Here is a 16,729-nt window from a genome sequence, read left to right on the forward strand (position 1 = left end):
TTTTTCACAGTCCACGTTGCTGACACATCTGACAATTGATTGGTAGTGATTGAGAAGGCACACGTGAACCAAAGTCACCATGGTAATGAACTTGAATGTAGTGGATTATTTACTCACCCTTTCCCCATGCTAAAATTCATCTGGAGAAGAAACCAAAAGTACATTGTCTAAGCACATGTTGTCCAATGAAGTACAAATTGCAGAAAAGGACAGACAGATCCGTAATGTTACTGTTTTTTTGGTTTGAACAAAAATGTTACATATTTTATGTATTAAATTTCATATTCAGAGGAAACATGGTGTGATCCCAGAAGGGCATTATGAAACACTTGAAACACAAAATTAGAAATCACTAATGCAGCTGCCTGTCTGCCATTAAGTGTGTGTGTGTGTGTGTGTGTGTGTGTGTGTGTGTGTGTGATAGTTTTCTCCACATCATTGTCAAGCATTAGCTTATATTATATATTTATATACAATAGATATTTTATTTTAGCCCTCCAATCTAACATTTCAGCCAGCCATCACTGTACAAAATACATGATGTTCTGTTGTTCACTAGTGTAAGTTTTGGTTTGAAAAAGACTGAAGCCACTGATGACAAGTAGCTACAAAAACAGAAAAAGAGAGATTAGAGAAGAATGCTGACATTCAGCACTTGTGTAACTGACATGGCCCTTGGCCTCATTCAGAGGACTCTTCCCTTCCTGAAATTTTGACAAGTACTCTTGTTCTCTGTCTCCATCTCCCCATCTTTTCCCTAATCTTCTCTCCACTCTTCTCTCTTTCCTTTTCCCTTCTGCCCTATTTTCATGACTTAGACATTATTAAAATTAAATTTTGATTAAGGCCATATCTCACATATATCAGTGAGAAGCCTGCACTTGCTGTTTCTCTGCGCTGCCTGTTTCCTTGCAAATTAAAACCCTCCAAGCCCTCTAACTTACAATGATTATGAGCTGTATCCTCAGGAATAATAACAATGCATTTACCTGCTAATACATGATATTTTTGTTTAATTTTATCTGAAATAAGCACAAGATGAAAATAAAATTTGTTTGATACACATGGACAGTCATATTTGAAAATTTTAAAAGAGGAAGGATATGACTGATGACTGAATGTGTCTGACAGCCGAATAATTAGTTTTGCCAATAGAGAGCTTGGCAGATAGAAAACTCAGAACTGTGAGCTTAATTCACCCAACAGAGTGAACAACCGTGCTACAGAGAGGCTGCATATGGACTCCATTTTCTGCCAGATTTTCTTCCCCTAACTACTATCAGTTCCCCGTCTGTGCGTGTGAGAGTGAAAGACAGGCAGAGAGAGAGAGAGAGAGAGAGAGAGAGAGAGAGAGAAGGAAAAAGAACAGAGAATGGTGCATGAAGTATTAAATAATAGGACACATCGCAACACATCTACTTTGCAAGTCTTCTTTCTACACAGTAGCCTCTTTACTAATGTTATAATATATTTAGGGTGCCACTATCTGTATTAAACAATTATATATCTATATGTATTCAGATTCAAAGTGGGCGTGGCCTTTTAAAAAAGTACAGATCTGTATGGGTCTTTCATTTATTTATTTATTTGTTTGTTTGTTTATTTATTTATTTACACTTCCAAAGTTATTATTTTTGTTTGCACCTTTTATTTGCACCTGCAACATTTTCTAACGAGTTTAGGTGGAAAGTAGAAAGCTCCTGCTTGTGTGACTTTTTTGTTTTCTGCAGGATCCCGTTGCCAATACACACGTCTAGTCTCAACCAGATGCTCTGTGGACATTTCTGGCAAGCCTTGTTAAAGCAAGCAAACAAACAAACAAGCAAAACAATCCAAAACCCAGAATAGTGAACCTCATATTCTTATATGTATTTGTATCTGTTTAGAAAACATTGTGTTCATTCCAAACAATATATTCATATTTGGTTAAATATTTGTTTACATCCCTATAATATACTGTATGTATAACATACATTATATCATAACATGACATGATCTAATTTGTATATTATTAAGTTTTGTTTTCCCTTTTCGTGCAGGATCTGTTTGCGCTGGACGTCGAGCCTTACCGCTACAGTGGGGTGAACATGTCAGGGTTCCGTATTTTAAACACAGAGAACAGCCAAGTGTCCTCCATCATTGAAAAGTGGTCCATGGAGCGCCTTCAAGCACCTCCCAAACCTGATTCTGGCTTACTAGATGGCTTTATGACGGTAAGGCATGTTGGTTCACATGAGTTTGTCATGTTTTATTGTCATTTGTTTCCATAATTCAGGAAATGTTATTACTGTTATGCATTGTATTGTCTAGTATTTGCATTGTCAAATCATATTCTTTAAATGGGTACTGCAGTTGGATGTGAAGGGAAATCAATTGAGGAAATAGTAGTAATCTTTAGTGTATAATTGATGCTGAGGCCTCTGATGCAATAAGCGGTTTTGCAGCGAAACACAGCATTTCCCAGAGGACGCGAATACACAACCTCCGGGGGTGTGCTGAATTCTGAACCTCGTGTGATAAGCAGGGCCTCTGCCTCAATGATCTAAACGCTGTCTGATAGCAGCATGCTGGCAATAATGACTTCTCCACAGCTCTCACTCAACACTGCCTCTCTGATCTGGGAACAGCGCCAAACCTTGAACTCACCAGAGACACGACGAGAGGAAAAACAGAGAAAATCTGCCAACACAACTGCTGTAGGTTATAAAACAGTGACATGACTTACAGAAGTGTTTAAGACCTTTCAGTTTGGATTGTGCTTGTTCATCTAAATTGATAAGTCTTTGATTGCAAGCTTTGATTTTGACAGAGAGAGAGATAGCAGTATTGAGATTTAACAAGTGAGAGTTGCAATGAAGTAAATTTTCTCTTGGCATTTTTAAACACAGTCAATTAACAGCTGAAAGAGTATGGATTAGCTGACTCAGTCCCCAGTCGACATGTGTGTATACACACACACCACACTACGGTAGGGGTATCTGACAGTTTTGTCCCAATGAGAAACATTTATAGTTTTTATTTACAAAACAAACATATTAAAAATATTTCCTTCTGGCTACTAATGTAAGGTAGAGTTAGATTTCGGGTGTGACATAACATTAAATCACTGCATTAATAATAATTATACCAGATGAAGGTCCTCAGAAGGAGAGTAAGACAAACATGTGTGGGAACATTTGGTCCCGACTGATATATATGTGAAACATGTGCCCCCACACACACACACACACACACACACACACACACACACACACACACACACACACACACACACACACTGAGTAACTCTACCTTATTGAGTAATCAGTCTTTACTGATTTACTGAAATCACTTAAGATGATCTCTCTTCCATAGATCTGTGGGTTTTTTTTTTTCAATTAAAATGTTGGCTTGGCAGTCTGATTATTATTATTATATATATATTTTTTTATCTTCTGTGGTTTCAGTGTGACAGCTATTAAGGAAATAATGGTATGTGCAGTTGAAGGTGAGAATTGATTAATTGCACAAATGACAGTCAGGCAGTGGCTAATGCATATCGACATGGTGAAAGGTTCTGTAAACCTTTGATTGACAACTTCATTTGTTTGTAGTAATTATAGTCCTGTATGCTTGAGTACTGGCCTGCCACAGTGCAACTTATGGACCAGAGATAATGACAAATCACTCCTAGTGGAAACAAAGAGTCAGGAATTTTGAGATGGATTCATTTCTGTGTGAGACTGCAGTGAACAATCCTGTGAGCCATGTAAGTATGTCGATTGAGGAGAAATCCTGGGCTGCAAGGAAATTTAGGAAGGCTTTTACAAATTGCCCATTTGGTGTGCCACATTTGTCATTTATTTGTGTTTATTTGTCTCTCTATGCTCAGATTAACTCACAATTCAGCAACCTGTTATTTTGTTATTTTAAATCAGAGAGATTTTTGTGGCCCAATAAGGCTGTTTCCAAGAGTTGCTTGAGAGCACTGCTTATGAAATCCATTTCTCCACCTTTTCTCATTGTACATAATTAATCTTCCTTTGGAGAAACCCTGCCCCAAGTCAAGGCTTAACATGCATAATGAAAATGACCTAACAAGCTCCTCAGGCTTATTAGCATAATTTCTCTCTTTACTAATTACTTTAGCTTCTGTTTGATTTACTTCGAGAGAGTTAATCTTTGGCAGATTTGGAAAACACTCAGGGATGGAGTCCCCGGTCTCATTTTTGAGAGGTCCTTTTAGGAATGGGGGAAAAACAAGAAAGACTTTAAGGCTGAAGATTTTTTTTTTCTTGTATTCTGTGTCTGTGGAATATGGATGCTGATAATATTTTCACATTATAAGTGACCTAACAAAGTTTTTTTTTTTTCTCTCTAAGTGGTTTATTCATTTAATTGCTTAATTATTCTGTGCCTTGGGTCCTATTGGTTTGGTATCATACACACATTCATGTGAAAAATAAGTACAACCTCATGGAAATTATTGGCTTTTTTGACATTTTTAGACAAGCAAACATTTGATCATCTCTGAAACAGTGCCTGAAACAGTTGATAAACTTAAACAAAACTACAAGGAAAATTATCTTTTTCAATCATTTATTCAATAGATGTGATGTTCTTCTGTAGAAAAAGTAAGTACACCCTTGACCTCAGAAGCTAGTATTGCCACCTTTAGCAGAAATAATTCTTGTAGGCATTTTGCACAATTGTCCACCAGTCTCTGACATCAGCTTGCTGGAATTTGTGACCACTCTACTATGCAATGTTCTTTCAATTGCAAGATGTTTGAGGGTTTTCCATACTGTCCATATCAAATCCCCCCACAACATTTCAATGGGATTCAAATGCAGGTTTTGACTAGGAGATTCCATAAGCCTCCATTTCTTCTTTTTGAGCCATTCCTTGGTGGATTTGCTAGTGTGCTTAGGAAAGTCCACTTTCGGTTCAACTTCAATGTTCGGACAGATGACCTCACATTATCTTCAAGTACTCTTTGATATGCAGAATTCATAGTTGAATCAATGAATGCAAGCTGTCCAGTCCCTGAGGCAGCGAAACAACCACAAGTCATAACATTTCCACCACCGTGCTTCACAGTTGGTATGAGGAGCTTCTCCTGAAAACTGTCTTTCATTCGTCTGTCCAGAGCACATTATTCCAAAAGGACTGGTCTTTGCCTATATGTTCATCGGCAAACTGTAGTCTTGAAAAGGCTTTTTCTTGGAACGCCTCTCATGCAGGTCAAAGTTTTGCAATCTCTTTTTGATTGTAGACGCATGCATTTTGACACCAACAGTTGCAAGACTTACTAGCAGATCCTATGATTAAATTTTGGGGTTTTTGGAGACTTCTTTTTGCATCAAAAGATCTGCTCTTGGGCTAGACAAATTGGCAGTCATTAGAAATCTGTGCTACTTGCAGATTATTTTCCTTACAGTTGAATGATGTATTTCAAATAATTTGGAGATAATAATTTGCCAGACTCATAGGCATCCTGAACCTTTTTTTCTGAAGGCCTTATAGAACTCTTTAGATCTTGGCATGATGACACCACACACTTCAATAACAAAGGGAACACCAGACACTAGATATGAGAGGGGTTTAAATAAGACAGGTTCCACCTGCACTCCTTAAGCAGGTTCTAATCACTGGCACCCAATCTTGAACACCTGATTCTAATTTTATAGATTTGAATGTGTCATAAATGTAGGGGTGTATTTACTTTTTCCATGTGACTGATCTGTTTTTTGTTAATTTAACTTGTGAAAATTATAACAAAAAGTCAATTTTATGTGTCATTTGAGTATATCAACTTTATTAATAGGCACTGTTTCAAAGAGGATCAAATGTTTGTCCAAATATGTTATAAAAACAACAATAATTTCCATGGGGTGTACTTATTTTTTCACATGACTGTATATAGTTCAGTGGATGGATGAACATGCAGAGGAAATGAGAGTGTTAAAATTGCTAAGACTGAGAGACAGGTATGGAATTTCCTTTCCAGTATCTAAAGTCCTCAGCTCAGCCTTACAGTATCTCACAAAAGTGAGTACGCCCCTCACATTTTTGTAAATATTTGATTATATCTTTTCATGTGACAACACTGAAGAAATGACACTTTGCTACAATGTAAAGTAGTGAGTGTACAGCTTGTGTAACAGTGTAAATTTTCTGTCCCCTAAAAATAACTCAACACACAGCCATTAATGTCTAAACCGCTGGCAACAAAAGTGAGTACACCCGTACGTGAAAATGTCCAAATTGGGCCCAAAGTGTCAATATTTTGTGTGGCCACCGTTATTTTCCAGCACTGCCTTAACCCTCTTGGGCATGGAGTCCACCAGAGCTTCACAGGTTGCCACTGGAGTCCTCTTCCACTCCTCCATGACGACATCACAGAGCTGATGGATGTTAGAGACCTTGTGCTCCTCCACCTTCCGTTTGAGGATGCCCCACAGATGCTCAATAGGGTTACCTTCACCCTTAGCTTCTTTAGCAAGGCAGTGGTCATCTTGGAGGTGTGTTTGGGGTCGTTATCATGCTGGAATACTGCCCTGCGGCCCAGTCTCTGAAGGGAGGGGATCATGCTCTGCTTCAGTATGTCACAGTACATGTTGGCATTCATGGTTCCATCAATGAACTGTAGCTCCCTAGTGCCAGCAGCACTCATGCAGCCCCAGACCATGACACTCCCACCACCATGCTTGACTGTAGGCAAGACACACTTGTCTTTGTACTCACCTGGTTGCCGCCTCACACGCTTGACACCATCTGAACCAAATAAGTTTATCTTGGTCTCATCAGACCACAGGACATGGTTCCAGTAATCCATGTCCTTAATCTGCTTGTCTTCAGCAAACTGTTTGCGGGCTTTCTTGTGCATCATTTTTAGAAAAGGCTTCCTTCTGGGATGACAGCCATGCAGACCAATTTGATGCAGTGTGCAGCGTATGATCTGAGCGCTGACAGGCTGACCCCCCACCCCTTCAACCTCTGCAGCAATGCTGGCAGCACTCATACGTCTATTTCCCAAAGACAACCTCTGGATATGACGCTGATCACGTGCACTCAACTTCTTTGGTCGACCATGGCGAGGCCTGTTCTGAGTGGAACCTTTCCTGTTATACCGCTGTATGGTCTTGGCCACCGTGCTGCAGCTCAGTGTCAGGGTCTTGACAATCTTCTTATAGCCTCGGCAATCTATATGTAGAGCAACAATTCTTTTTTTCAGATCCTCAGAGAGTTCTTTGCCATGAGGTGCCATGTTGAACTTCCAGTGACCAGTATGAGGGAGTGTGAGAGCGATGACACCAAATTTAACACACCTGCTCCCGATTCATACCTGAGACCTTGTAACACTAACAAGTCACATGACACCAGGGAGGGAAAATGGCTAATTGGGCACAATTTGGACATTTTCACTTAGGGGTGTACTTTTGTTGCCAGCGGTTTAGACATTAATGGCTGTGTGTTGAGTTATTTTGAGGGGACAGCAAATTTACACTGTTACACAAGCTGTACACTCACTACTTTACATTGTAGCAAAGTGTCATTTCTTCAGTGTTGTCACATTAAAAGGTATAATCAAATATTTACAAAAATGTGAGGGGTGTACTCACTTTTGTGAGATACTGTATGTTGATGGTCCTGACTGTCACAGTGTCTCACAGGAGATCTCTGTGAATGGCAGCGCTTGGTGGGGAGAGAGCAGCACACTGCAGGGTAAGCAGTGACCCTCAGCACAACCAGCATGACTTTCTCATCAAGCTAACCCTACAGCATGACCCCCCTTCTTCCTGAACCCATTTCAAGCTCTCTAGACCTTTTTGTATTAGTTAAACTGTCAGTATGAAAACAGATGGCCATTTTAACTGCTCCTGCCATCCCTTTATATTATCTCCTCTCAAACAGTGCTGTACCTAACTGATGTTTAATCACAGTCTCTAGAACAGGGGTTTTCAAAATTTTTGCATACAGGGATCTCTTTAACTATGAAATGAATTCCACAGACCTCCTTAGCACAGATGTATTGCATGAGCATTATATAAATTTGTGCAATACTATTTTGCCTGTTTATTAGAGCCATAGAGCTTATAATTCCTGAATTTTCTACTGACAGAACACATTAGGTCCAATTTGATATTATTTATATACCTACTTGTTTAGGAGTTATTGAGGTTTGGATTATATTGGAGTAAGTTTGAGATATTTGATAGGAACTCAATAATAAATGTAATAATTCATAAATGTGGGTTGTGATTTGCACCACTGTAACTAAGTTAAAAAATCACAGACCCCCTAGCTATGCTTCTGCAATGTGCAATTAGTTAAGGCAGGATGCAAGTGCAAAATAAATGTGCCTTATTCGGGTGAATGCAAGATTCATCATGAAGGTCCATAGCTTGAACTGTGTTCAAAATGGAATCTCCATTATCAACAACAAAAACATGAGCAAGGTTCACCAGTAAACATATAATACAGAAAAAAACACTTGGATGTAATGGGACAAATGCACAATAAAAGTTCATAAAAGGGGACAGAAAACGAGGGCATAAATAGACAAACTAATCAAAAGCTTAACACGGAACAGGTAAACAAGTTAGGGTAATCATCCAATCTAAGGAATAGAATAGAAACAAATGCACATGACATAATAAACAAAAGCTCATGAAGTGAGCTCAAAATAAAAAAAACATGAAAGCAGAGAGAGGGGGATTCATGACAGGCCCACTGACGCTTGGGTTTTTTTCCAGTTCCCACTTTGAGAACCAACAAACCAGAAGGCTTGGACATTCCTTTTTGAAGTTTTCAGTAGCAACCCTGGAGTGGTTAAGATTAGGGTGTGTATGACAGAATCAGCGGTATTCTAGCTAAGAGTTGCACATGACGTCTGATGAACACTCCAGAGTCAGTGGGCGAGAGTATGTGGTGTCACTTTTGGCTGAGAGTTTTCTCTGTAGTGACTTGGCTCTATCTTATGCCAGATCTTGGATATGTGAAGAAAGCTCCCTAGCTGTTGCTCTGCATGTGAAGCCGATTTAATCCCTTGTCCGCTTGCCTGTTCCTCAGTTTGGTGGCTGAAGGGTTTTGATTTGGAAGGGGGGGACTGGGCTTTGGCACTGACTCAGCCCACATGCTATGGGAGGTTTTTGGGCACGTCTGTTACTGAAGCACTATTCCAGCAGCTGGGTTGGCAGGATCATAGCCTGGGGTGCTCTGTACCACTCCTTCACAGGCCAGGCCAGAGCATTTTGCCATAGGGCTGACCCAGGGCCAAAGCCCTGATGCATGGCTTTCCAACACACTGCCAAAGGTCTCATGACACCACTTTTCTAGTGCAAGTGCAACAAACATCTTGGTGCTATAAATTACCTGATGGTGCTCCATTTATTGACTTCAATTCATTACAGTTGTCAATATGTGTACCTCCTGTTAGCCTTGATTGCATGTTAGGTCAGAGTGCATCTTTTGTGTTTAAGTGTTCCGAATCACATTAAAATTGATCCAATTCTGTGATGCCAAAGTGACACAAGCCAAAAGGGAAATGACAGTACTATATGTCCCATCATGGTTGTGTAATTATATATATATATATATATATATATATATATATATATATATATATATATATATATATATACCTGATTATGGCATTGCAGTGCAAAATAGATACATGCCGTCGCATGGTTAGTGAGCAGACACATGAAGCATGATTAATGACTCTCAGCCCTCCAGTCTCGCCCAAAGGTAGCTGGCAAGGCAGGTGTCCCTGGAGAAGAGTTAGCCTGCAGACAGAAGCCATCCTGTTGATTTTGGGAGCAGAGCTAGCATGATGAGGAGGTCCCTCATTCCATTCTCTCTTGTTCCTCTTTTCTTCTTAGCTTTATAGGCTGCTCCCTAGAGCCCTGCTGTGTTTCATTGCACTTCCACCCTCATATCTGTTAGCTCTGTGTCTTTTTATCAAAGAACCAAGCAACCCTTTGTCCTGTTTCAGATCTGAGGTTTTGTCTCACCTAAATGTAATATTTTAATTCAGCTTGAATTAAATTTGATGAGTTTTTATAAGCCAGTTGTTTTTTTTTTCTATTCATATTGTGTAAAATGTTCATTGTTTAACTTGAAGACAACTTGAAGTAAGTTTCTAGGGAATTTTCCATGACATAGTGTCAACAACAAATCCATTTGTACTTCATTCAGTCAGTACCACCAGACATCATTAGATTGGTTATCCTCTCTGAATGGCTGGAAGGTCTAACCTGCACTGTCTCCACATGCCAGCTCACTGATCCTGCAGGCACACACACATACACATACACACACACACAGACTAATATATATATATATATATATATATATATATATATATATATATATATATATATATATATATAAGAATAGGGCATGGTGCAGTGGTGAAGGGGGACTGTATTGTCAAGGGAATCACTGTTCCATATCACTGCATTGAGACTGAGTAGTATTATTGCTACACTATTTTATTATCGGCATGACATTTGAAGCAGAAGAAAAGAAACCGGTATTTTATTTCACTCAATTTCAGACCATATAGCCTGAAAGTTGGGTTAGAACATATCTTTGATGTGCATAATATAGGACATATCACAAAAAAACACAGCACTAGTCACTGAACCCCATGGGCCATTAGAATTGAGTTACATGCATGCGAGGATTTACTACAAAATTTGGACATATCGAGTAACACAGGCATGTCTTGATTACACACAGTTATGACCCTGAAGTTAGGGCAATTTTTCATGTGTTTACAGGAATGAAAAAAAAAATTCTTTGTTCAATCAATTAATTTTTTAACCCCAATTTTTGGGGCAATTAAAGGCAAGAGCTTTAAATGCTGTGGTCTAGTCACTCAAGAGTCTGAATGGGGCACCTAGAAAATAAATTTCATTACATGTGTAACTCAGTATTGAGAGCTGAGTTAAGCAGGATTTCCTCGCAAACTATTGACTTTTGAACTTAAGTTGCCAGCTTAAGTTTTCACCTCTGAATACTGAAAATCACCCAAATAAGCTAAATAGTTTCATTAATGTCATTGAAATGCAGCCCATATTCTCCAATGTGCAGATTCCTCATTTTCTTCCTTATATGACTTGGGGGGGAAGCATCAGATGCAGCAGAGTGTTTAAGGCTATTAGTCCTTCTGACACAGCGTCTTAGTCATGCTACTGTGATTTCTGCTAGTTAAGCACACTGGTAAAGGCTCCATTCAAGTCTGGACTGCCCATGCAAGCAAGCACACAGTTAAAAGCATAGCCATTTATATGCCTGACAGAGTGTGGTTCTTTTTTAATTGGAAAAGCTACCTTTAAAGACCTAAAACTCATTTGTGTCTCCCAGAGTGAGATCAAACAGTACACTGGGAGGGGCTGATCAGCTAGTTTCATAGTCTTGGTCTGTCATATTCACTCAGCGATGGGAGACTGAGGCTGAACTCACAAAAAAAGATTTGGATATAGGTAGTCTTGTATATATTGTGGCAGCTCACTACTGATTCCTTCTCCATCTTGAATTAAGGTTGTATTGGTTGTACCTGACCTGAAAAATGAATGACTTGTGTATGATCTTTATCTCTGTCTTGGAGTGTTCGAGTAGAGTGTGTCATATAATAAGCTTTGATTTGACCAATTAATAGGTGGCTCTAATATGCTTTATATAACATTTGGTTATTTTTTTGTCGATAAAACCATGTTTTCTTCCACTTCTTTGTAACAGATGTAGAGTGTCTCTGTGATCAGGAAACAGGATGCTTTATATGATGCAATAACAACATTAGAGAGCTGGATCTGAGTGAACAGCTGCAGGTAGCATGTCTCACTGCTGCTCAAAGCAATTTTAAGTACAATTACCTGAGAATGCTGCCATGTTGGACCATGGCGTCTGCATGGAATAACTGTCTCCAGTACCCCATTTCAATGCGACTTTAAATCTTTCAAATACCCAATGAAATCTGTTGACGAAATCACAAATGCCACACAATTTGCAGTAAAATGAATCATTCTACAAAGACAGGAGTGTGTGAGATATTCCTTTATTGCTCTGCTTTTTGGGATTCAAATGGCTTTCCATCTACAAAAGACTGCAGAAAAGAGAGTCACCAATGGAACTACTTTCTTTGTGAATGCCACATCGTATGAGACAATATCCCAAAATGTTTACTGCCAAAGATGAATGTCAGATTCAGAGAGAAAAGGATTAGGCGTTTTCATATCCAAACCCCTCCAGATGGATAACAGGAAAACAAATAGAGCAGTTGTGTTTGTTCTCTGGTCCTGCTTTAGATGGACTGAAAAGTGGAATTCTGGGTTATAATGTTTAGTACTAGAAAATGTTGTACAATGTAATATACCTAAAAAATGCATTAATCTATAATAAATCAAAAGAATAGAAAGAAAGAAGAAATAAAAAGAAAAAAACATACAGGGAAATGAAATCACCAGAAAGAATGAACAAAAGAATGAACAGGCTGAAACAGCTTATAAGGGTAGCGTTTTTTTCCCTCAGTCTCATAACACCTTGTTTGAACTGCACACATCCTCATAACGAGAGGAATTCAATTAGGCAAATTAACCATTTACTCGCACTTAAGGTATAATGATACTCAGTGGAAACATTAGAAACTTCAAGTGTGTGTAAGTGTGTGTGTGTGTGTGTGTGTGTGTGCGTGTGTGTGTGTGACAGAGAGAATAAAAAAGCAGACATACGCTCTGTTTTACACACACACACACACACACACACACACACACACACACACACACACACACACACACACACACACAGAGTGCACAATGTGTATGAGTGAAATTCCCCAACATAAAATACTCACTTTTTATTTAGTCTTATCAGAACATTTCATACAAAAACTTGTTAAATTCCCTGTGCCGTTTAAGCTCACTGTAATCGGAGCCTCCTGCTCCCTGTTCTGTCTTTAGATGAGACAAGAGAAGTGCCAGGCTGACAACACAGTGAAGTGAAAAGGTTTTGCAAAGCCAGAGGCTATCTCTCATGGAAACAACCTGACAGCAGTTTCTGCCTGGATTTCTGTTTTATTATTTTTTTTATTATGATTTCCCTCCAACCTTATGGTTCTTCTTTTTGAATAAAAGTGGTTATACAGTATATTAAAAATATATTTGAAAAAAAAAACAACTAATTGCTTATGAGAAAAATTTGATTATGACATTCTAGCAAAGAGTTAATTATGATATCAGTTAAAACATCAAATCATTGAATCCGAACTAGTGTGTGTGTATAATTAGTGAATGAAACAGTTATTTGGTAACTTTAACAGCTTACTAATGCTTTATTTAGCCTTCTTATATTCTTAAATTGTGGTAAGTTTTATCTGCTTGTCCTTAATAACTGCTGTTTTTGGAACCCTTACAATTTTAGCCTTATCATTCATTTTAATTATTTGAACAAATACTAAAGAGAATTGAAATCGATCTGAATATTCTTTTGACCCACAAATTAAATTGTTTCACTAATGTCTCCTTTAATACTTGATGCATGGGAGAAACTCATATTTTTAAACTCTAATTGAGTTTAACATCTTTTCACCTGACAGAAATACCCAGTGCTTTGCTGTAAAACTTTATATATGTAACCAGGTGGTAAATGGTCTGTTTATTTTGTTTCATTCCTTGCAGTATATGAAATCTATTTAATGTTCTGATGAACGTTTCCAGCTAACTATAAAGGCAAGAAAAGCTGTTATTGCCTAAGTTATCCTGGAGGTGTCAGTAAGTAGCGATGTTAGGTACAAGTGGAGAGGCTGGACACACACACACACACACACACACACACACACACAATACGCAATCCTTAGTGAGAAGTGTGGGAGAGAAGCATGCTCCGGGGTTTTGCTTGGTAGATTTCATGTCATCCAGTGGTAAATGTGATAGATCATGACAATATTTTGGTGAAATACCACTTCTGGATATTTTCTGGTTTTATGACAATGAAATATCATATTGTGAGAGTTATATCATGTGTAATGTCCACGATGGTATGATGCAATACTATGTGGTGCATGTGTACAACTAAAATGTTAGGAGTTTCATCTCATGTGTACTGAAGGTATCGTGTGGTGCAGGAGCTCATAATTTTTCCCACTACCGCGTTGTCAGATGTAACTAGTTGAAATGGTTTGGTCTTGCATAATTTTAATTTTGATTGCCACATCTGGTGATAATATACCCTGTCCTATGATATAACATATTTGAAGTTATACTGTGAATTGCACATATGGTTGTTAAATGTAAATAAAAGCAAACTGAGGGAGAAAGTAGGGTTTTATTATCAGCTCTGTAAATTCTTGTTCCAGATATGAATGCGGTTTTTGCCAACTAAATTTGTTAGCAACACTAGAGTCAAATAACTTTTCTAATCAATTTCTGAATAAATTAAAATCTAAGAACCCATTAAATGTGTTCCTGGTGGTAAATCTAAATCCGTGGTCACACATTTTTGCTACCAGGAGTGGGGTTGTTTATTTAATTTGACCAATGTGCAACAAACAGCATAGCTAATCTAGACAAATACGGCAGTGATGAAGATCAGAGGCCGGCGAGATTGTAAAGGATGTGATCAGCCTGGGACTGTCGGAGGGTTTCCAGTGTACTGGAGCGTCAGTTACTGCACGGCCTGGCCCTGCATGGAATAGTTCTATGCACATTATATATATATATATATATATATATATATATATATAATGTATGTGTGTGTGTGTGTCAGTGTTGCAATGGTGTTTTAAAAGCAGAATTACAATGTTACAATATATATATAATGTATAGTGAGTGTGTGTGTGTGTGCTCGCAAGTGCATAAAGTGCATATAAGGAGGGCAATGACATTAAAGCAGTGGCAGGAAACTGACAATTTCCCATTTAACACCTCATTGAGTTCTGGGTTATTCCATGTCTTGGCTAGAACTAAGATGGTAGCAGTACCTCACCCGTTTCACAATAATGCCCCTCCTTCTTTCCTCCACAATGGAGTCAGGGAGAATAGACATGCTGCACTGTGATGGGAAAAGCCATCATGCCCTCGTTCTTGAGAACTAACAGTGATCTACCTCTAAGTTTACTGCCATTATATAATGAAGAGAGAACCATCTATAAAAGCAATCACCAGATATTTTGGTTATCAGTGTGGTAAAATTTGCTGGGATGTTTTTTTTTTTTTTTCTGAAGCAACAGTATCATCATGTGTTTGAAGATTTGTTTTTGAAGGAGAAAGATAGATGAAAAAAGAGACGTTAAAAAAATCAAGGTAATTACTATAAATAGAAACAGTATCTGGCCTAGACCTGTTTGCCAAACAAAGAACTGGCAAACTCAATTAAAAGGCCGATTTCCCTCAGGAAGCAAGGCGATGTGAAATTATCCCTGCCTGTTAAACCTGTCACTTCATTTCACTCTAATTATTCTTTCTGATCCCAGGGACCTTTTAGCTAATTGTTTTTGCTCCTTCTACTTTAACATGTTTGATGTCATAGGAAAAAGCTGGTGTGTGTCTTTTCACATGTACACTCTTAGAAAAAGGGAAGTATTCAGGGCTTCTTTAAGGTTTCAGTGAATAATGAAAATTTCTTAAGTTCCAAAATTAAGGAGCATTTCCCTGTCCTTTCAGATACAAAAACACTCCATTGTAGTGATCCCCATTTAAAGTGTTCTAGCACAGAGACAACCAAAAAACCCTTTGCTTTTGATAAACTAAACATTAAGAGTGGTGTCTTTTATTTGTGTAAAGGCAGTATATCATTCTGCCTTGTGCCTTGTCTTTCATTGTTTTCATGTAACAATGAATATAATCAATTTCTTTAAATATTCATTATAATATTTATTTATACGTTACTGTCTGATGGTCAGATGACTTAGCAGGTGAGATGTGCCAGTATATAAAAGTAAAGTACTTTCCCAGTTCAGTGGCTGCTCTGAGCCTCTATTAGTCACTATAGAACTGTAGTGTCTGAATACTGATGAGGTTTTCTTCCGCTCCCATCAGCGTGCTCACCCCAAGGAAATATGGGTCTTCGGATTAGGCTTTTTAATTCGAGAATTGAAACTCAAATCATTGTTTCCAAATTTAGCCTGGCCTTGTTCTTCAACTGCCAAGCAAAACCACTTGGAAAGGATGGAAGAAGGAAAATAGGTTCAGTGGAAATTATTAAAAGTAATATTTTATTTGTATCTGTTAACATGCCCTCATAATCTCCCAAAAGAAGGGTGTGAACGGCTTTCATTGAATTTAGCATTACGCATTACACAGTGGCAATTTAATTTAGAGCATAACTGTGGTCTCTCAGGTGTGCATTGCCAGATGTGCTTTGGTGTGTTTGGAGGAGCCTCCACATGATTTCATTGTTTCAATAAGAGAGATTATATCAAAGCAGAATGTTATGTCTATTGAACATTTGGTTCTGTCAGGACAGTGCAGGTGCTTTAAGATGATTAGTCATTGTGCAAATCACTTTGATGAATTAGGTCATTAATTGTGGAGGAATTCAGGATTGAATTATTGCTCCTCAACAGTGGATGGTGAAACCTCAACATGCATATGAACACATGAGCGTGAATCACACGGATCTAATTAAACTACATGGACATGTGTCTGAGTGCTACTCTGGGTCAAAGGATCATGGGATAGAGAAAGACGAGGGTGGTGCAGCCGTGCAGTACATTCTCCCTTTGTTTGCATGGGTTTCTGGGTTC

The 16,729-nt window shown here is 38.4% G+C and overlaps 1 protein-coding gene across 2 annotated transcripts in view; it reads left to right on the plus strand.

Annotated features, from left to right (window-relative positions):
- grik2 (glutamate receptor, ionotropic, kainate 2) overlaps positions 1–16,729 on the plus strand; it is a 161,547-nt gene that overhangs the window by 64,000 nt on the left and 80,818 nt on the right. For both annotated transcript variants that reach the window (XM_017479112.3, XM_017479123.3), the window contains exon 7: positions 2,040–2,213. In XM_017479112.3, coding sequence (XP_017334601.1) covers positions 2,040–2,213 — 174 coding nt within the window. The remainder of the gene's footprint in view (positions 1–2,039; positions 2,214–16,729) is intronic.

Source organism: Ictalurus punctatus, chromosome 1 (genome assembly GCF_001660625.3).
Source record: "Ictalurus punctatus breed USDA103 chromosome 1, Coco_2.0, whole genome shotgun sequence".
Taxonomy (NCBI): Eukaryota; Metazoa; Chordata; class Actinopteri; order Siluriformes; family Ictaluridae; genus Ictalurus; species Ictalurus punctatus.